The sequence below is a fragment of the Meles meles genome, chromosome 10, assembly GCF_922984935.1.
Source record: "Meles meles chromosome 10, mMelMel3.1 paternal haplotype, whole genome shotgun sequence".
Classification (NCBI taxonomy): domain Eukaryota; kingdom Metazoa; phylum Chordata; class Mammalia; order Carnivora; family Mustelidae; genus Meles; species Meles meles.
In genome coordinates, this window is record NC_060075.1 from 22,998,216 (window position 1) to 23,020,848 (window position 22,633).

Consider the following 22,633-nt stretch of genomic DNA (forward strand, 5'->3'; position numbering starts at 1 on the left):
CGAGGAGGGGGAGGGGAGGGAGAGGAGGCACGCACGCGACGCACGGGCTCAGCTTCCCCGCCCGGCGGCCGCCATGATGGGGAGGTCGGCGCTGCTTCAGCCGCGCCGGCCCGGAGGGGGCTTCGGGTGAGGATCCCTCCCGGCCCCCGCGGCCTCCTGGAGCCCACATTTAGCTTGAAAGGGTTGGATGGGGCCGGAACCATGAAGGCAACTGGATTAGTCAAGTGTGGACTCTCGGGAGAGTGGCGCAGGCAGCCCAAGATGGTTGCTAATCTGGAAATAGTAACATTTCTCGCCCCCCAGCCCCGAGAATTATATCACCTCCTGAGCAAGCCTCGGCAATTGGGAACGGGCTTCCCTGCATTTCCCTCAGCCTTGACAGTCGCATCTTCACCCTTTCTTTGGAACGACCTTTTTTTCCCGATTTCAAACCCTGCCCAGGTATTTAAAAGCAAAAATTTCTGCACAAAGCAATACATTAATTTATCCGCTCGTTCATTCGTTTGGCAAACATTTCTAGAGGGTCCTTTCTATGCCACTTTTGTTCTGGGCACGCTGGAGATGCACCTGTTAGACGAAGTCCTTGCTCTCAAGGAGTTTGTACGTTCGGTGCAGGGAGTCAGAAGCAATAGGGACCCCCGAGCAGGTGCCTGAGAAGTAAAGAGGAGTGGGTAGCGGAAAAACAATCTAATGTTAGAGACATACGAGAGGTAATTTCGTTCTTGGTTTTTAAAAGTGTGATCAGGAAACTACGTGCATCCGAATCACTAGGGCTGATTACTTAAATGCTGGGCCCCAACTGGTTGTGGCCACAATCTTGGCTTGTTAGCCCAGGAAACTGCATTTTAAACAGCACCTCTACTCACACTTTGTCCTGGTAATTCTCATGAACACCATAATTTAAGAACCATTGCGTCAGAATGCACGGTTGGTTCAGGCTACCAAATCATCTCTAATCAAGATGCTGCAAAAGACTATAGTCTCCCTGCCACCAGAATTGCCCTCTCCAATCTATTCTCTGCCCTATAGTGTGAGTGGTCTTTCAAAAAAGAAAATCATGTCATTTCCCTGCTTAACAGGCTTAATAAGATCCCATTGCACATAAGTTAGAGCCTAAATTCCTTTGAGTTGGCTTCAGGGCCCTTGGTGATCTCACCCCTGCTGCCATTTTGACCTCATCTGCCACAGACTTCTCCCTCAGGCTGCAGCCAAATCAGGAAGCTCTCAAGTCATACGTGGTGGGAAGTTCTCCTACCTCATAATTTTTGCAAGGGCTGCTTTCTCTGCACAGAACTTTCTTCTCCACTCTACAGCTTCTTGTCACCTGCCACTTCTTAAGGTGTCAACGTTAAGGCCTTTTTCTCCAGGCAGCATTCTCGAATCCCCTCAGATTGACTGCTTTCGCTCTTTAATCCTCATACCCAGTCTTTTATCATCTGTGCTTACTGAGCACTCACAATGTTTCAGGCCCTATTTTAAGTCCTTTACACACATCATCTCCTTTCTCACGTAGTTGTCAAGGAAGAGTGCATGAGGCAGGTATACTGTTATTATTACCTCATTTTGCAGGTAGAGAAAACAGGGGCACGTTGAGGTGGAGCCCCAACCCAGACAGTAAGAGGTCTGAAAGCCATCAGCTTGACCTCAGAGTTGTGCTTCTAACCATTTACCAGCATTTTCACATTGCAGGTTGGTCCCCACCGAGGAAGCACAAAATGAACGTAGCGGGTCATGACCAACATTTCATAAAAGAAGTAGAAAATATCAGAGAGCATCAGACTTAGTAAGGCTCTTGTTTTGTGAAGCTTTTATTTGAAATGTATAAATGTATGTACATGGGTTTGTGTATTTGTTCTGGATCATGATATAAAACACATTTCTTACTGGATTACGGCTGCAAAAAATTTGAAAGTACTGCATTACTCTTTCTCCACAGCACTTCTCAGACCACGATTTGTCCATAATCCAGAAGCTGCAGGCGGGTGGGGATTTCATCTTGTTCGTGATTATATGCCAGAATCTCATGCAATGCCTGGTTCATAGTAGACCTTCAATAAGCATATAATGAGAGATCTCTGTATCCACTCTCCTCAGACATGCAAGTTATTTTCTTAAGACAAATGAGCCTGTGAACCCCAGTTGCTCTGTCCAAAAGGCTCTTCATTCTGGATAATCAAAGATTCTAGAATCAGTCTCAGGAAAAAAGCAGAGAGATCTACCCTAAGAGATTAAAAGAACTGGAATGCAACAAAGAGACAGTGATCAGCTTCAGCACAAGGAAGCCAGAGACTGTAGACTGGATAATGTCAGAAGACAACTCTCTAAGGTAAGGTGTGGGTAGTAGTTGCATTAAGAAAGAAGGGATGACTTGGGGTGACTGGCTGGCTTAGTCAGTGAAGCGTGTGGCTCTTGGTCTCAGGATTGTGGGTTCAAGCCCTGCCTAGAGAAGAAAGGAAAGGAAAGAAAAAAGAAAAAAGAAAAGGAAGAGGGTGGAGAAGAAATGGAGTAAGAAGGGAGGGAGGGAAAGGAAGGAGGAAGGAAAGGAGGAAGGGAAGGAAGGAAGGAAGAAACAGGGAGGAGGAAGGAAGGGAGAAAGGAAGAGAGAGAGAGAAGGAAAAGAAGAAAGGAAGGACAGAAGGACGGACGGGCAGATTGACTTAAAATGACTTAATCTTGGTGCCCAGAGTGAGGATGAAAAAAAGCCTAGACCTTTGAGAATATACTGGGGCTCATCAGCCCTGGCAATGCAGAAGATTTCCAAGTTGGCTTTGACTTCAATAAGCTGCTGGTCATTTGGGGGCACCTGGATGGCTCAGTTGGTTAAACATCTGCCTTCAGCTCCAATCATGATCTCAGGTCCTTGGGATCGAACCCTGCATGGGGCTCCCCACTCAGCGAGGCGTCTGCTTGTCCCTCTCCCTCTGCCTTTCACCCCCCACTCATGCTCTCGTTCTCTCAAATAAACAAAACCTTAAAAAAAAAGAAGAAGAAGAAGTTGCTGGTCATTTGACTGGCTGGTTATAGTGTGTGCTAAGAACCAAATGAGTGGTCCTACAGATAATAAATGTTCCAAGGTAATCAGAATTGAAGTTATGTGGGAAATTTCAGAGAGATGTACCTTGATTTAGCCTTGAAGGCTGGGCAAGATTCTTATGGGCACAGAGCAGAAAGGTGAAGACACTTTAACTGGGTGGATTGTTGTGGGAGACTGAGCAGTAGGTGGAGGTGGGAGGCCTCCCAAGGGTGTTTAGTAAGTAAAGCAGTGAGGTAGGTCTCTGTTGGAGCAGCCAACATTCAGGCCCGTCCGAGCTGGTTTGCTCACTAGTGGGACACTTGACTGGAGCTGACTTGTGGGGAGGCTTTTAGCTATAGAAGGTAGTCTTCTAGTGTTGACTGTGTCCCTTGCGGTGGGGTGCAGGGGACAGCAGGGGAGGAGATGGAGAAATATGGCTGAAGCAACAGTTTTCACAGGGACCCTCCAGGACCCATGTGTAAGAGCCCCAAGAAAGTTAAAAGCACCAGCCTCCCCATTTCTACTTTGGAATGTGTGCGGCCCCAGCCCTATAAGAATTAACAGGAACCTGGAACTTTGTAAACAGTAATAGGAGTTTTCCTCTTTGGGAGCAGTGAGGGCTGGCCCAGGCGGGGTCTGCTGGCCCCCACAGCCACACCCTCATGCTCTTATTGTACCATCAGTTTTGGAGTCAGACTCCAAGTTCAAAGCCTGGCTGTACTACTTCCTACCTATGAGACCTTGACAGGTCACTCCACATTTTAAGCCTCTGATCTCTGCCCAAGATGTGGAGGTTAAGAGATAATATAAGGACTCAGAACAGAGCCTGGACCCAGGAAGCTCATAGTAAGCCCTGGGTATTATTAGCACTTCCCAGCTACCATTAATCATGCAAATTGCTTGGTACAAAATCCAGGTACAATAGATGTTGGCTGTTGTGGTGGTGATGATGATGAATAAGTATTTGTGAGCACAGGTAAATATCCCTGGGGACTCCCCCCAAAGCTAGGGAGAGGATTCAAGGGATGCCAAGGCAAGGGATTTGTGTAGGGGAGCAGTGTGTTACAAGGTTAGAAATGTCAGGGTGAGTTTTTTTTATGCCTGAGAGTGGTTTGGGGGGAAAAAGAATGGAAGAGATTGTTTACTGTTACTTTATTTAAATTAATATTTCTGTATATTAAGGTAACAACTTTTAGGGTGTCTGGGTGGCTCAGTCAGTTGAGTAACTCTTGATTTCAGTGCGGGTCATGATCTCCGAGTCGTGAGATCAAGCCCCGTGTCAGGCTCTACGCTCAATGTGGAGTCTGTTTGAGATTCTCTGCCCTCCTTCTGCCCCTCCTGCTTGTGATCTCTCTCTCTCTCTCTCAAATAAATAATCTTAAAAAAAAAAAAAGTAACAACTTTAAAAATCTATTTTTCTTTGAGCCTTTAGGCCGATTTCATCTATTTCAAAATCTGGGAAATTCTAACAGTCATTTTCAAAGGACCCTCTTCTCCCTGAACCTAGAGTCTATTGATGACCCCCTATCATATGTATTTCCTGCTTCAAACTGTTTCCCAGAGTGTCTGTCCTGCCCGTGAGACTTTGAACTGTGACCAGGAGCTCCTGCCATATAGACACTGCAAGTTCAGTAAGTTAAGACCTGGCCTCATTATCTTCCCTCCAAGCTGCTCCTCCTGTGGTCCCTGTCTCAATTAACAGTGTCTTTTGGATATAACATCTTAGAATCCTTTTCAGATGATTTCTCAGGTCAATTCCACACATATTTATTGGGCAGCTCTCTATACCCAAAGCCAGAGAGCTGGGGATACCGTGGGGAACATGGGCCTTATCCTTGAGAAAAGGCTGATTAACGCTCCTTCAACTCAAATGGAATATACTACACTCCTTTAAATATCGCCTTCACTTGTGTTATGTTGTTAAATAACTGCTAAACATTTTAAACTGCACTTATATGCATAATCTATTTACTTTGCCTTTTAAACTCTGTATTTAAATGCCTGATCTAACAAACAGAATGTCCTCATATAAATAATAACAACAACAACAACAATAATTAACTTATTGAGCATTCACTAAAAGTCAGGTACTATTGCAAGCTCCTATATGAACTCATTGATTCCTTCCCAGCAATGTTATGAAATAGGTACTATAATTATACCTATTTTATACACAAGAAAGCTCAGACACAAGAAGTTTAAGTTACTCCTAGTCAGATATCTAGCAAACCTAATATATTTAAAATCTAATAAGTTTTAAAACCTCATATATTCAACTTTAAATATAGTGAATGTCAAACTCTATCTCTTTTTTCTTAGAGATTCTATTTATTTATTTGAGAGAGAGAAAGAGGGAGGGAGCAAGCATGAGCGGGGAAGGAGGGGGCAGAGGCAGAGGGAAGAGCAAACTCCCCGCTGAGCAGGAAGCCCAAAATGGACCTCCCATCCCAAGACCCTGGGATCATGACCTGAGCCAAAGACAGACACTTAACCAACTGAGCCACCCAGGCGCCCCCAAACTCTCCCCCTCTTTTTTTTTTTTTTTTAAGTATGCTCCATGCCCAGGGTGGGGCTTGAACGCTGGACCCTGAGATTGAGAGTCACATGCGCTACCACCTGAGCCAGCCAGGAACCCCCAAAGTCTCTTTCAATACCATTTTCAAACTAATAAAAATCTCTAATACAAGTCTGAAAGCAATTACTGAATTATATATTTTACATTGGAATCACAAGGCTAATTTATCATTCTCTAATAAATTACCTACATTTTACAAACACTGAAAATACCAAAGTAAACAATATTATTACAGTTAAGACAAAAATACAAGTTCTGTGGTTTTATTCCATCATACTCATATTTAATTCTGAACATTTTTAGGATTAAATATTATTTATCATCCCCAGCCGTTGAGGTCATAGCCTCAAGCCACATGAGTTTGCCTCTGCAGGAGAATGGGGATTCCCATCTCAGCCGGCCGAGATTGCTTTTTGGCCAAGATGTATCAGAGGGATTCTTCTGCCACCACGGCAAACACATTAAATCCTTAAGTCCCTTCAAGGTAACGTATGTCAACAAAGTTCTCCTAGACCCTACCCCACCCCACGGATTAGATTCCCCTGGATGCCTAATCTAGTTCTTTCTGCACCTATTGATTAGGTTATGAGGAAGATAAAATTCTGGTAACCAGCAAGTTCCTTCTTCTCTTGATTGGATCCAACTGGTCTCTTTACTGGATGATTACATTGATTACATTTGGTATCCTTTTCCTATTCTTGCCCTGTCTGCCACAATCCTAAGGTCGTTCCTAATAATGGGGGCGGGGGGGTGGGGAAGGTGGGCCAGGCTGTAGAGGATCCTCGTGGTCTTCTTAGGAATTGGTTCTTAATTCGGGGCAACAGTTGGCTTTTGACAATTTTGAGTAAGACACTTAAAAGGTCAGAATAGTGTAGATTCGCCAGGAATCCAGATACGAATTGAGTCACTGATTCCTGGAAGGCACTCAAAGCTTGCCACTGCTTCACTCTTTTTTAAGGTGGAGTCAGGATGGTGAGTGAGAAATTTCACCCAACCCCAACCTCATACCCATATCCACAAAGGAAGAAAAACTTGCTGAAACTGGAGAATATGGCTTAAAGTACATTTTCTAGGGGTAGAGGCTTTAAAAGGTAGGAGGTTCCGGATGGGTAGATGTGATCTTGCTTCCAATATCAACATATCCTGAGTGATAACAGGGCTCTTCTTACCCCTACTTGGAGGCACCCAAGCCAGCATCTTCTCTTTTCTCCTTCTAGGAAGTCTCCAGGACCTGGGGCTACAGCCCCACCCATGATGGCTTGGACAGCCCTAGCCTTTGGGCAGATTTGTCTTTCTGTCCAGTTTCTCTGGTGAGGATAGCTTTTAGTGCCACTAGGAAATAAAATTCTAAGACTCGTGTTTGGGCATCAAGTAGGGGGAATAGACAGAGATGACCCCATTGACCTCTCAGGAAGGGGAAATGGCTGGCCAAGACAGGATTTAGGCATTCCTAGATCTCCAACCAGATATCTTCTCCATAGTGTCTTAGTAACAGTCCTTGGAAGATATTCTGAACTCCCTAACAGACCAAAATTAGGCTGGAAATGTTTAAAAGAAATGAAAAGAAAAACCAACGGGGGAAATAAAGGAAACCTCTACACTACTTGGTAACTATTTGGTACACTACTTGGTAATGAAATACTGAGGGACTAGGAGGGAAAAGGTCAGAGGTAATTCCAAGGTTTTGAGAACTAAATGACAGAAAGATGGTGGTGTGGTTGACAGTCGTTTGAAGGGAGAGCCAGTTTAGATGGAAATAAATGGAAAGAGGCTGTGTTTGGTTTCAGACAGATTGAGTGATGGTGGCAACTGGGAAGCCATATGCTTTGGAGAGATTGCTCTGGGCACAGGCACCAGCTGGGAATGGAGTGGAAGTGGGGAAGGCTGAGACAGAGCAATCAGGCACAGATGCAAACTGATGGTGTTCGTGGCATTGAAGGGAGGGAAGGATTTGAGAGACGTCCGGAAAAAAGAGTCATCAGGGCTTGGAGACTGATTAGATCTTGAGGATGATGGAGGAAGTGAGTTGTCCAGTAACTCCCTAATACTTATCTAATAGCTTTAGACAGTTGATCTTTTTAAATATCATTCACTCATTTATTTATTCAACAAATAGCTTGTAACAGTCACCTTTGGGTGTGACTTGCTAACTCATGAGATTCCCCTTCTCTGGAAAATGCCTCCATTCACAGAAATGACCACCAGAAGTCACTCCTGTACTTCCAAACCCTCACCACCCACCCCCCCAAAGCTGAATGACTCAGGCATGCACTTGACCCAAGCTATTCCAAGTGTATGCTCTATCCTGGGAATTTAGTATGTTTGGCTAAGAGACACAGACTGGCATCATGCTGGAGCTGAGTCACATTAACGGCCGAGTTAGAGAAAAGATCCATGAACACCACTGAGATCCGCAAGGCTGCACTATCCCTCTAGTACCTTCTGGCCACAGATGATTCGTCTGGAAATAAGTACCTGACTCAGGTTGGCTAATCACATCCTTTCCTGGAGATTTTGAAATTGGAATTGAGATCTCTCTCTCTCTTTCTCTCTCTCTCTAACTTACAACTTTTTAAACTTTGGAAGCTATAAGCAGAAGCCATTCTCCACCACATGAACTAGGGAACAGAAACAGTCCATCAGTACTGAGAGAAGGAGACATAAGAGAGAATTTCCCAGGGTCCCCATAGTGCTCTAGTCCCTAGTTCTCTTTCTGGTATTCACAGGATCCCTGCCGATGGGTTTCGCAAGTTCCTGAATATTCTCCTAATAAATTGCCTTTTTTTGCTTAAAGGACTTTGAGTTGAAATCTCTGATGGGTAGATGCTCCCAACCTAAAGAGTTCTAGTAACATATCTGTGTGTATGAGGCTCTAGGCAAGACAGCACAGATCCGCTATGGAGCAGGCTTGGTTCTGTACTCAAGCTGGTTAGAGCCTTGGGGAGAAGAGAAATTCTGTTATCAATAGCTACAATCCAGGTAAGAAGAGAAAATTCACTAGAGACATTCGAAGCTAGGGCCCAGGACTGCTAACAGCAGGGCTGGACTAGAAGGAGGCAAGCCAGGAGACCCTGTGAGTGCAGGCTTGGCACTTCCACAACCCAGAGAGAGCATGCCTCCTTAAATTTTGCCCCTTAGGCACCTTTCTCGGCTCATCCCTCTTCCGCCCCTGGCTAATACTGAGGGACAGGAGGACTTCATAGGAAAGTTAATACCTGAGCTGGACCTTGGGGAGGTAGGAGCTGGACTTGGTGGCAAGGTCTTATAACTCAAGGTAAAGTTAACATTATCAAAAATACTCCCATGAGAACACAAAAGGATTGCTCTAGAATCATCAGACTCTCAAGTACGACTTAAGTATCCAGAACATGAAGAAAGAGGGCACACTAAGAAAAAAGGAGGGAACACAGAGTGAGACTCTTTGGGCAAAAAGAAGACAGTGGGGACTGTTAAACTGGGACATGACATAATCAGAGCCGTACTTAAGAAAGATTAATTGAACAGAATGGCCTGAACTAAAAAGGAAGGGCTAAGGTCAGAGCAAAAACAGTCAGAGGCTATTGTGTTAATCTAGGCAAAAAGGTGAAAGTCTAAACAAATTGGCACTGGAAACAGAGAGACTGTAGGAAAAATAATACACATTAATATAATTTGGCAATTGATTGGGTGATTTGGCAATTGATTGGGTGTGGGATTCGAAATACTGCTAAACTCTGCACAGCTATAACAAAGGATGAAAAAGCATTTGATGAAATAATGTCCAAAATATATACGTGAAAAATGCAAGTAGAGCTATGTATACGGTTTGCTATTTGTATTTTTCTTTTATTTTGCCTGGGTTTTGTTGTTGTTGTTGCTGTTGACCTCTATCATTATATTAGTTTTAGGTATATAGCATAATGATTCGATATTTGTATACATTGTGAAAGGGTCACCACAATAAGTCTAGTTACCATCTGTTACCATATAAAAGTTAAAAACAATTATTTTCTTCTGAGGAGAACTTTTAAGATTTACTTTCTTAGCAACGTTCAAATACGCATTACAATGTTATTGACTATAATTACCATGCTGTAAATTACATCCCCATCACTTATTTGTTTTGTAACAAATAAGGGGCGCCTGGGTGGCTCAGTCAGTTAAAGCCTCTGCCTTCAGCTCAGGTCATGATCCCAGGGTCCTGGGATTGAGCCCCACATCAGGCTCTCTACTCAGCGGGAAGCCTGCTTCCCCCTCTCTCTCTGCCTGCCTCTCTGCCTACTCACAATGTCTGTCAAATAAATAAATAAAATCTTTAGAAAAAAAAAGGAGGAGGTTTGTACCTCTTGACCCCCTTCACCCATTTCTCCCACCTCCCAACCCCTTCCCCATCATTTATATTTTTAAAAGCAAAAAAATGTAAATAAAAATATTTCTTACATATGCAAAATATAGGCATATATCCTTAAAGGAATACACACAAAACTTTGGCATTACTGGCCTGTTAAGAAGGGAAGTAGATGATTGGGATTCAGTAGTGGGAGAGCCTTTTCCATGTACATCAGTGAACCTTTTGAATTTTGAACCATTTTGAAGTATTGCCTGGTAAAAAACAATTCCTTAAAATTACTGAACAAGGGGCACTTGGGTGGCTCAGTGGGTTAAAGCCTCTGCCTTCAGCTCATGTCATGATCCCAGGATTCTGGGATCGAACCCCGCATCGGGCTCTCTGCTCAGTGGGGAGCCTCCTTCCTCCTCTCTCTCTCTGCCTACTTGTGATCTCTGTCTGTCAAATAAATAAAATCTTTTTTTTTAAAGATTTTATTTATTTATCAGAGAGAGAGAGCGAGCGAGAGTGAGCACAGGCAGACAGAGTGGCAGACAGAGAGAGAGAGAGAAGCAGGCTCCCCGCCGAGCATGGAGCCCAATGTGGGACTCGATCCCAGGAAAATAAATAAAATCTTTAAAAAAAAAAATTACTGAACAAAAACAACCCTAAAGCCCAAAGATGAGGCTGAAGTACGGAGCTGGTGACAGCAGCTCCATTAACAAAAATAAAGACAGGAAGAGAAGTTCATTAGAGAAAAAAAACTGTGTGTTTCAATTATGACATACTGAGACCGGGATGCCAGTTGTGTACACCCAGGTGAAGGCATTCAGCTAGCAGTGGAGAAGGGGAGAGCTAACCTACACAAGGTCATGAAAGAGCTTTGCCAGAATAGTCACCGGAATGGTACAAACAGAAACCAGAATTCATGGGTTGCCTGGCTGACTCGGTCCGTAGAGCGTGTGACTCTTGATCTCAGGGTTGTAAGTTCAAGCCCCATGTCGGGTGTAGAGATTACTTAAAAGTAAAATTTAGAAAGAAAGAAAAAAGGGAAGGAAGGAAAAGAAGGAAGGATGGAAGGAAGGAAACAGAATTCAATGTGTAGTAGAATAAAGAGGAACTGGGAGAGAAGAGGTAACTAGAGTGGATTATTCCTTTAAGAAGGATGGATAAAAAGGAGTACTGGAGAGATTGTGGTAGCTAGAAAGAGCTAAAGTCAAAGTAGAATGAGGGAGCAGTGAATATATTTTTAGGCTTCTGGAGAGGAGCCCGTAGAAAGAGAAGGGCTGAAAATACAGGAAGAGGCAGGAATGATGGCGCAAGGACCCCAAGGAAGAGAGAAAGGCAAGAGTGGAATGAGACTGAATGAGACTTCACATTTAAGAGAAGCCAGAGAGGAAGAAGGAAAGATGGGTGAGGATAGAGATGTATTTGTAGGGGATTCATGAGTGAAAGAGGATTCAAGCTGGTTTGTCCTTATTTTCTCTGTGGGCAGGGGACTAAGTCATCTGCTGAAAAGGGGACCCAGCAGTCAGTAGCTCCAGAACCATGGCAAAGGTGTGGAACAGGCCTTGCTTAGGGAGAAAGCACCTTGCAAGGGCAGACAAGAGGGATGACCGCTAGTGTTGAGAGCCCAACTGAAATGAGGCCCCACTGAAATATGGTGGCACCAATCAACACGACTCATAAAGCACTTTCTGTAACTTTCCTCAGCAGCCCACAGACACTCATGTGGCCAATACATAGCTTTGTTTCCTTGTTTTGGGCTTTCTCTTTTCTTGAGAGTCAACTGAGTTTTGTTTGTTTTTAACTGTGGTAAAATACACTCTATTGGTTTGTTTAGGCTGCCGTAACAAAATACCACAGACTGGGTAGCTTACACAACAGAACTTTATTTTCTCACAGTTCTGTAGGCTAGAAGATGTCAGTAGGTTTCTTCTGATGCCTCTCTCAGCTTGCTGAAGGCCACATTTTCGATGTGTGTTCATATGGTCATCTCTCTATGCCTGCAGTTGTCAGTTCTCTCTCTCTCTCTCTCTGTGTCCAAATTTCCTCCTCTAAGGACACTGGTCATGTTAGTGTCCCAGATGTTCATGCCCTAACAACCCCATTTAACTTAATTACCTTTTAAAAGACCTAATCTCCAAATACAGTCATATACTGAGGAACTGGGAGTTAGGACTTTAATGTATGAGTATCAAGGTGGTGCCATTCAACCCATAACATGCATACAATATAAAATTTATTATCTTAATCATTTTTAAGTGTACAGTTAAGTGTTTTGTTTCCTCATGTTGGGGGTGTGTGTTGGGGGTGGGGTACCATTTTGTAATATGCCCAGAATATTCTCTTCTCCTAACAAGGCCTGCCTTTAAGACCAACTATTTCACCAAAGCCTCATTGACCTGAGGGAAGGAAAATAAAGAACTCTAGCCCCCTCTAGCCTTTCTGTCTCACCTAAAGGGAGGATGAAGAGATTGAGTTGCACTTGTAAAGGTCACAGCCTTCAACTGAGATCTAATCATCATACTTTATGATATTTCCCCTCCCCCTCCTCACAACTCAAGCATCAGAACCAAACCCAGATATGGCAGGGATACTGGAACTATCAGACCAGACTTTAAAATAACTGTGATTACTATGCTAAGGACTCTCATGGAAAGAATAGACAACATGTAAAAACAAGTAAGTAATGTAAGCAGAGAGATGGAAATTCTAAGAAACAATCAAAAAGAAATGCTAGAGGGCGCCTGGGTGGCTCAGTGGGTTAAGCCGCTGCCTTCGGCTCAGGTCATGATCTCAGGGTCCTGGGATCGAGTCCCACGTCCGGCTCTCTGCTCTGAAGGGAGCCTGCTTCCCTCTCACTCTCTCTGCCTGCCTCTCTGCCTACTTGTGATCTCTCTCTGTCAAATAAATAAAATCTTAAAAAAAAAAAGAAATGCTAGAAATCAAAGACACCATTATGAAAATGAATGGCTTTGACAGAGTAGATAGTACGTGGACACAGCTGTGGAAAGAATTAGTGAGCTTGGAGATATAGGTCAATAGAAATGTCCAAAACTGAAATGCAAAGAGAAAAAAATATTGAAAAAAACAGAACAGAATATCCAAGAAACGTGGTGCTATTACAAAAGGTATAATGTACACGTCAGTGAGATACCAGAAGAAAGAGAAAGGAAGAGAAAAAAGAGCTGAAGCAGAAATGACTGAGAAGTCCCCAACATTAATAACAATATCCATTTTGGCTCTCTTGGCCCTGTTCTAGCTAAGGATAGGCCAGAAATCCTAGGGAGTTAGACCCCACCAATAGCCCTCCATCAGTGAATGGGTAGGAGCTGGAGGATAAATACCCCAACTTCCTCACTCCTTGGTTGGGACCCCATGAGGCATGTTTTACGTGCTTTCTCAAGAGTTCTTCAGCGGGATCCAGCCTCAATGCCCACAACAGACCCCTGTTGTATCACATACCTTCTGTTGCCTTCCTTCCCTTCCCTATCTCACTTGCCCATTTCCAACAGGGCTTCCTGGTATCACTTCCCCCAATAAAAGGCCCACCCTCAAATCCTTGGCCCCAAGATTGCTTTCCGAGGTACCCAACCTAGTATCTCTAGGTATGTTTGTTATGATGTATTACTTCTATGGTAGAGGAAGATTTGAAAAAAAGAATCGCCCCATCTGTAAGGTGTTTCCAAGCATGAACCTAAAGACAACATTCTAGCCAGTGTATTTATATTATCTAAATAGCCGTCATTTGACGTATTTGGAGAGCAGAGACTGGAAGATTTACATGAGGTAGAGTTCTTTGAGTTGGATATTTGATATTTTGGTGACCAGGCCCACTGTAATGCAGAAGCGGAACAGGAAAATTTGCAATCTAGGTGCGGCCCCATTATCAACTGACCATGTGCCATGTTTTTTTGTACCATAAGAGAAGAGCAAATAAAATGTTGTCCCTTTTATGCAAGTAAATCAAGAGTATAAACTGCTTTGAGGTATTTGGAATTCAAGATACATTGTTATGGTATTTCTTGAACAGCTAGGTGAAGTTTACTTTGTATTTTTACTTGACATATATTCATATTGCTGAGTATTTTAGAGATGACCTTACATGCTGGGTAAATATAAAATTTGAATATAGTTTTAGATTATAAAGAGAGTGACTAAAACTCTGAATGAGAAAAAATTGTCGCACTGAATTTAAGACCATCTTAATGTTTGTGAAGGAAAAAAGATTAGAAGAACATGTCTTAAAATTATAAAGTAATTTGTATATAAATGGATAAGCTAGGTTTGGGGTCTTGTTGGTTTCTGTTTTTCAAAATTTTGTTTGTATGATTACATTATTTTCATAATGAATACAGTATTTTAGAAGAAAGTTCGTAGAAGCAGAGAATACAATATCTAATTAAAGGAGAGCTGCTTTAATATTCAGCTGTCTGCTTGTTTAATTTGAAACTTCCACAATAGGAAAAGAAGACCCAGTAAACAACTGTGCAAAATGTTGTCAGAGTCTTAAGCAGAGTTCTTAAGCAGAGTCTCTTCATAGATTAATATATATATATATATATATTTTAAGATTTTATTTCTTTATTTGACAGACAGAGATCACAAGGAGGCAGAGAGCCAGGCAGAGAGAGAGGAGGAAGCAGGCTCCCTAATGAACAGAGGACCCGATGCGGGGCTCGATCCCAGGACCCTGAGAGCATGACCCGAGCCAAAGGCAGAGGCTTTAACCCACTGAACCACCCAGGTGTCCCGATTAAAGTATATTTTTAATAAATTTTTAAATGACATGTAATATAAAAGTGCAAAAATTGGATGTACAGAGCTCAGTGAAATTTCAGTCAACTCACCTTTGTAAAACCATCCTGTTGGAGAACTAGCACATTCCCACACCCCAAAATCCCACCTCCTGCCTCCTCCCGGTCATTACCACCCAGTCCTCCCCAAAGGCAACCATCAGCCTGACTTCTAACCTCATTTGGCTGTTTCTGAAGTTTATGTAAATGGAAATTATAGTATGTATTCCTTTGTGTCCCAGTTCTTTTGTTCAGCCTACTTTGTATAGCTCATTCCCACAATTTACGACTATATCACAATTTATTTATTGTACTGTTCTGGGCATCTGAGATATTTCCAGTTTCATGTTATTATTAACAATGTTTATAGGTTCTCATGCATGTCCCGGGATGCACGTATGGATACACAATTCTATTAAGGAAATAGAAGGAATGGAAGTTCTAGATCATTGAGTGTGTGTTATGTTCAGTTTAGCAAAGATTCTCTGTTTTCTAAGGAGGTTATCCCAATTTCCACCCCCACCAGAAGTGTGTGAAAGCTGGCGTTGGTCCACATTCTTTGTCAGTACTTGGTATTTTCTTTTTTTTTTTTTTTTAATTTATTTGACAGAGAGATCACAAGTAGGCATAGAGGGAGGCAGAGAGAGAGGGGGAAGCAGGCTCCCTGACAAGCAGAGAGCCTGATGTGGGGCTCGATCCCAGGACCCCGAGATCATGACCTGAGCCAAAGGCAAAGGTTTAACCCACTGAGCCACCCAGGCGCCCCAGTACTTGGTATTTTCTAATTGTTCCCATTCCAGTGACCAGATCTGGTTTCTTGTGGCAGTTTCAGTTGGTATTTCCTTCTTCACTAAAGAGATTTAGCACCTTTTTTCCATCTTATTGACCGTCTGTACAGCTTATGAAATGTCTGCTGAAGCCTTTTGCTCAGTATTCAATCGAGCTGTATCTTTTTCTTATTGATTTGTATGAGTCGTTTATATATTCTGGATGCGAGTCCTTTGTGGGTTATATATTGTGCAAATATCTTCTCCCACTCTGGGATTGTCACTTCACTCTCTTCATGGTGAATTTTGATAAACAAAACAATTTTTTTTCTTAATGGTTTGTGCTTTGTGTGTCCTGTTAAAGAGATCTTTGCCTACTGTAAGATCATGAAGATAGTTTCCTCTATTACCTTCTTGAAACTGTATTATTTAAATTTTCACATTTAGATCTACTGTGTACATGGAATATGTGATTGTGTTATGATGTGAAGTAAAGGTCAAGCTGCTTTTTTTTTTTTTTTTTAAAGTAAGGGTATTCACTGGACGCACCATCATTTATGGATGGCTGTCCTTCCTGCACTATTCTGCTTTTCCAACACATAAAACAATTGATTGTATATATGTGAGTGTTTCTGGATTTGGGCTCTCTGTTCTGTGCCAATAGATCTTCACGGATTTTTTAATTCACGAAAGACTTACAGAGGGAGAAAGGGAAAGTTTAGGGGCATTCATTATAAACATATATAAGTTATAAAATGAATTACTATTATTTTATTTGCTTTAATTTCAAAGTTACCTGTATTTCTTTTTAAAAACAAACATGCAAAACCATCAGCTACTTAATTTTTTTTTTTTTTTTAGTTCTATAGATTATTATAGATAGAAGGGTGCGGAGACCAAATCCAGCAAGCTTCAAAATGATTCTCCACTGGGGTGCTTCGTGCCAACTGTTGAAAGCACTGATTTTGAGTTTTAAAACTATTCCAACAAAGGTTACAATGCTTTATTAGGAACTCATTTGTCTAGAAAGCATTTTATATACAAATAATTTCTAGATTCCAATAATGGTAGCATACATTTCATAGTTTAAATGTACTGGGATATGACGTGGAACTCAACTTCGTTAGTATCCTTGGGGGGAAGTATCAGCTGCTTTGTTTTATTGTGTTTTGTTTCATACTGGTTTATTTAGGGGTTCCGTTTTCACTCCTCAGTAGATTTTATGCATTTCTCATATGCTTCTTCACTCATTCATTCGTCCGTTTCTGAAGGATGACTGGCTGCTATCTTGATCAGCCAACCTTCTTCGTAATAAGATTTGTTGACAAGTCCTGGATTTTCTACAAGAGCTTCACTAGTTTCAGTGACTTCTAATAAACAAGAGAGTTCACTAGCAGCTTTCACACTTTCCAAAGCACCAAACTCTCCTTGTTTGTTCCATTTTGTCCATACTTTAGGCAGACTGCAGTAAACATCTGTACAATATTGCTGTGCAAAATTACTGATTCCCACTCTTCCAATACCATGTTCTGTTGTTACCCATTCATGATGGGCTGTGAACTGGCGCATGGAGAGTGGAGGGGAGCCTTTGCGCAGCGTTTGGTTGGCCTCGTCCTCAGCCCCCGGGGGGCCACCCAAGGCAGACACTGGAATGGGCAGGGAAGGGGCAGGCAGGGGAGCAGCGGGCAGGGGCACAGCAGATGTGGAAACAGTGGGCAGGTGGCAGGCCATGTGCACCTCACAGCTCCTAGCGCCATGTGCACAGAGGTTGGAGGTATCAGCCACTTAATTTTAAAAATTTTTTTCAAGTTTTTGAGTATGTAATATAGATTTGTGGCTCAAGCGTTAACTTGTCTATAAAGTTATGCAAATGTTGACCTGTGTATTTAATTTCTATCTACCCTAAGAAGTAACTACTGCTATTAGTTTATCTTTCAGATATTTTTAATGCATGCATAAGCTACCATGAAAATATATTTTTCACTTTTTTTGCAATGATAGTATGTTCTATACACTATACATTTTGCAATGATAGTATGTTCTATTACACCTTGCTGTTTTTAATTTACTTTTTAAAAAGATTTTATTTATGTGTTTGACAGAGATCACAAGTAGGCAGAGAGAGAGGAGGAAGCAGGTTCCCTGCGTAGCAGAGATCCCGATGCGGGGCTCGATCCCAGGACCCTGGGACCATGACCTGAGCTGAAGGCAGAGGCTTTAACCCACTGAGCCACCCAGGTGCCCCACACCTTGCTGTTTTTATACTTAATATAGCTTAAATATCTTTCTCTTTCCTCCTCCTCCTTTTTTCCTCTTCTTCACTTACTCCAATTTTAGGGAGTTTTTTCCCCTACAACTCACAGTCTAGCGAGACTTTAACACAAATCCCCACCTTAAATTAAAATAATTCGACATTTTTGTTTACTGAACAAGATGCTCTATTTCTTCTTTTCCCTTCAGCTTCATTCCACTCTTCTTCCATTGTGGTTTTCTGCTACTTAACTCTTGTTTAATTGATGGGTCATCCAACATTGAACATAATACCTCCAAGGCCCCTTTGTAGGGACTATGGGAGATACGGTCCTTTCCCTTGAGGTGCCGAGGCCCTGGGGAGAGAGCCAGGCATTTACACAGAGAAGGGTGATCAGTGCCATCAGGAAATCACTAAATGTCTGATACAGTGAACAGGAGGCCAGAGGGAAAAGGCCTCTCTTCTCCCTGGGGTAGTCACAGAAGAATTCACGGAGAAGACAAGACTTTTGGTTTTTAGGGTTTCAGATAGTACATTGACATGGTCCGACATCAGAAGGTGCCTGTAATGTACAGGTTACAGCTTAACCACGTGAAAAGGGCACAGCTCAGTGACACTGAGTCCATTCGTGTACTGTGTTACCATTCCCACCATCCAGACCTAGAACTCTGCTGACATTGTGCAACTGAGACCATCACCTTTAAGTGGCTAACTCCTCCTCCCCACTCCCCGCCAGGCCTGGCAACCACCATTCTACTTCCTGTTTCTGTGAATGTGACTGCTCTAGGTACATCACAAAAATGGAATCAGACAGTATTTGTCCTTTTATTTTACTAAGCATAATATCCTTAGGGTTCATCCACATTGTAGCATGTGTCAGAATGTTCCCCCTTTTTACTTATTTTTTTTTAAAGGGAGGAGGGGCCGAGGGAGAGAGAGAGAGAGAATGGCAAGGAGGCTCCATGCCCAGTGTGGAGCCCAGTAGGAGGCTCACATCTCACAACCCTGAGATCATGACCTGAGCAGAAATCCAAACGTATGCTCAACCTGCTGAGCTACCCAGGAACCAGAATGTTCTCCCTTTATAAGTTGCCTGATATTTCACTGCATGTATGTACCACATTTTGTTTGTTTAACTGTTTGGGGTTTTGAGAGTTTTTACTCTCCTGCTGTCCCATTTCTTCCTAATTTATACCATCAAGCAGTTTTCTAGAAGGTCAAGGCTTTATGTGACTCTTCTTTATTGGGCAGAAGGACCTACTGGCCTGTCTTTTCCCAGCGACTACAAGGAGCTGAACTCCAACATCTCCAGAGGCCAGAGTCCTCCTCCTCTTAGTTAACTTGGTTTCTTCAGAGACACTTCCTTTCAGGACCCTTTGGGATTTCAGTCTTCTCAGCCCAGAAGTCCTCTAGGGACTGAGCTTCCCAAGCTGGCCCAGAACCCATTAGCATCCAGCTGCGCAGTTTCTGGCAAAGGCCTTCTGAGTGGATATTCTTCATGTCCCTGGCAGGGACCTTCAGGAAGTGCTGCCCATTCTCACCCTGCCCCACTGACTGGGTTCCTGAGGCCTGTGGTTTTCGGGCCCACTGTCAGCTGTGTCCTTTCAGACGCTTTATCTTCCTGGGACCTTTTGTGTTACCCCAGGGCCTTTGCTCAGTCTTTCACAGCAGAAGGCTGGGGCCACTCAGTCTCTTTTTCCATTGCTTTTTCACCTTCTTAAAAAAGCAAGTGGATGATTGTACTGGAAGAGAATGCCCTTGTTCTTCGGAAATACCCTCACGTGACACACGTGGTGAAAACACCAGGATGAAAAGGGCTGCGGGCAAGCCCAGGTCCTGGGGATGTTGGGGTAAAGGAGCACGGTGGCTCCGGTTTACAGAGGATTCAGGAAAAAATCCATCTATACGCATATAAGGAGAAAGGATGATAAAGCAAATGGGGTACAGTGTTAACAACTGGTGAATCTGCTGCTGTGCATTGAATATCGCGTGCTCTGACATTTGTGCGCTGCAGGCCCAGGCCCCCGGGGGATGGTATTGGAAGGCAAAGCCTTTGGCAGGTGAAGAGGTCCTAAGAATGATAATAGGCCGAGTCCCTGAGAGTGGGATTAGTGCCCTTAAAAATGAGACCCAGAGAGCTCTCCCCTTCCACCCTGTGAGGACCCAGAGAGAAGACAGTTGTCAGTGAATGGGGAAGTGGTCTCTAGCCAGACAACAAATCTGTTGGCACCTTGATTTTGGATTTCCCAGTTTTCGGAACTATAAGAAATAGATTTCTGTTCTTAAAAATTATTTTTTAAAAGATTTTATTTATTTATTTGACAGAAAGAGAGAGAGATCACAAGTAGGTAGAGTGAGAGGGGGAAGCAGGCTCCCCGCTGAGCAGAGAGCTGGATGTGGGGCTTGATCCGGAGACTTTGGGATCATGACCTGAGCCAAAGGCAGAGGCTTAACCCACTGAGCCACCCAGACGCCCCAGATTTCTATTTTTATAAACCCCTCTGTCTGGGGCGCCTGCGAGGCTCAGTCGGTTAAGAGTCTGATTCTTGATTTCAGCTCAGGTTGTGATCTCACTGTTGTGGGATAGAGCCCCCAGTCGGGCTCAGTGCTCAGCAGAGAGACTGCTTGTCCTTCTCCCTCTGCTCCCTCCCCCCACGCATGCTCTCTTTCTCTAAAATAAATAAAATCTTTAAAATATATTAGGGTACCTGGGTGGCTCAGTGGGTTAAAGCCTCTGCCTTCGGCTCAGGTCATGATCCCAGGGTCCTGGGATGGAGGCCCACATTGGGCTCTCTGCTCAGCAGGGAGCCTGTTTCCACCTCTATCTCTCTGCCTGCCTCTTTGCCTACTTGTGATCTCTGTCAAATAAATAAATAAAATCTTTGGGGCACCTGGGTGGCTCAGTGGGCTGGGCCGCTGCCTTCGGCTTGGGTCATGATCTCAGGGTCCTGGGATCAAGTCCCGCATCGGGCTCTCTGCTCAGCAGGGAGCCTGCTTCCCTCTCTCTCTTTCTGCCTGCCTCTCTCCTACTTGTGATCTCTCTCTGTCAAATAAATAAATAAAATCTTCTAAAAAGTGTATATATATATATATATGTGTGTGTGTGTGTGTGTGTGTATATATATACTACTCAGTCTATGGTATTCTGTAATAGCAGCCCAAAGAGGGAAATTCTAAACACAGCAGATTATCTGATACGTCTATATGAAAAATTGGATTGAAAGGCTGTTGGAGGGTGTGTGCCAGAGAAAACAAATTAAATGAAAAACCAAGGTAGATATTAACTATGGGGCGGGGAGGGGAGGGAATTGTATACACAATGAAACGAAAGCGCAGTAAATCAATAGGCTCAGTGTTCAGTTGCGCCGGTGTTTGCTGACAGTCTTCTATGGGCCAGGCTTGTTCTGGGGCCCCGGGGGTCATAGTGGTTAACAAAGTCCCTTCCCTCAACAAATATGTAATCAGGATTTACATCAATAAATACATAATAAAATGTCAAAGGGTGTGTGTGTGTGTGTGTGTGCGCGCGCGCGCGCGTGTGTGTGGTAAGTCTGTGAAGAAAAGAAAAGCTGGAAAGCAGATGGAGGGAAAGCAATCTGGAAAGACTTCTCGATCAGGTGGTATCTGAGCGGATCCATGAATGAAATGAGGAAGGATTTCAGGCAAACATCAGGGAGGAGAGTGTCCTGCTAGTTGGAAGAACAAGTGTAAAGGCCCTGGGACAGGAGTACGCTCAGTATGGTCCCATGTTGGAGGAACCAGGGAGGCCGCTGGTGCTGGAGAGGAGTGATGGAGAGGGAGACAGGCAGAGGAAGAGGCAGTCAGGTCCTGTAGGATTTTGTAGGACCTGGCGAAGACCGGAATGATTCAGAGTCATAATGAAGTACACACGGGATACTGATCTCACTGCAACTCGGGGTCAGAGGACGGAGGTCGTGCAGAAATGTCAAACCCTCACCTAGTGTAACAGAAAGCATCCGAAGTTGGTACAAGAAATATGAGAGGAAGCGTATTTGGAAATGTGGAGATAGATACCAGAAGAAATAGCTGAAAGAGTTGACCATGGTGCGTTTGGAAAGGCAAGAGCAAGGCGTGGCAAAGGAGACCATTGCTGACCATTACGAGCATTTTAGTATCATGCGATTTTTAAAGACCATATGCCCATGTTACTCTGACAACACCAAAAAACCAAAACAGGAAACAAAACCTTCCAAAAACCCAAGCAGTGACCTCCCGTGTCCTCGTTTGACAGGCGAGGTTTAAAAGTAAACCCAGCTAAAGGTAATATTTTATTTTATACTTTTGCCTGGACAGTTTACTCATTGTGCCATTTTATATCCTTGCTTCTTGCCTTAAAACGCAGTATTCAGGAGGAAGACATCTTTTTCTGCACTCCCCGTATCTTTCTTTCATTTCATTTTTTAAAAGCTGAGAAGTACAACCAATTTAGAGATGTGCCCAGAATTCCGTATTTGGAATGGGGAAGTATATTCTGATGTTGGGATGACCATCTCTGACATGGAAGGTTCGCTGTGATTGCCCCCGCGGAGTTTTGTTCACCTGCTTGGAAAAGCCCTGGGAAGGCTGCTCCTGCCACCCCAGCGCTATCAGCAGGGGTGTGAGGCAGATCTCTCTGGAAGCACGCTCTGGGCCTGCCCGGCTGCTTCGACTCTTCCTCACCAGACAGGCTTGGCTCCTAGAACCAACTCCGTCCAGCGATAAGCGGCAGCCACAGATGGAACAGGCTGGGGGCTGTGATAAGGGGGTGGGACAAGGTTTGAACTTCAAACCAAACGGACCAAGGCCTTCTTGCTCTACTTCACAACGCCGTGGGCCTTGTTCAGTGGGAGAAGTTACGAGAAAAGAGAACTTAGTTTCCCTGAGTGTTCACTGTGCTGTTTACGTGCTGGAGGCTTTACATA

At 43.5% G+C, this 22,633-nt stretch overlaps 1 protein-coding gene across 1 annotated transcript; it reads right to left on the reverse strand.

The window, feature by feature from the left end:
• Positions 1-16,711: 16,711 nt before the first annotated feature.
• Positions 16,712-17,191, reverse strand: LOC123951492 (glycine cleavage system H protein, mitochondrial-like). Its single transcript, XM_046020247.1, has one exon. It carries the CDS (start codon positions 17,189-17,191, stop codon positions 16,712-16,714), a length of 480 nt encoding a protein of 159 aa, XP_045876203.1.
• Between the last annotated feature and the right edge of the window lie 5,442 nt (positions 17,192-22,633).

Bases quoted from the DNA above. Each gene is read 5' to 3' on its own strand.
- LOC123951492 (XM_046020247.1), bottom strand. From the start codon at position 17,191: ATGGCCTGCCACCTGCCCACTGTTTCCACATCTGCTGTGCCCCTGCCC.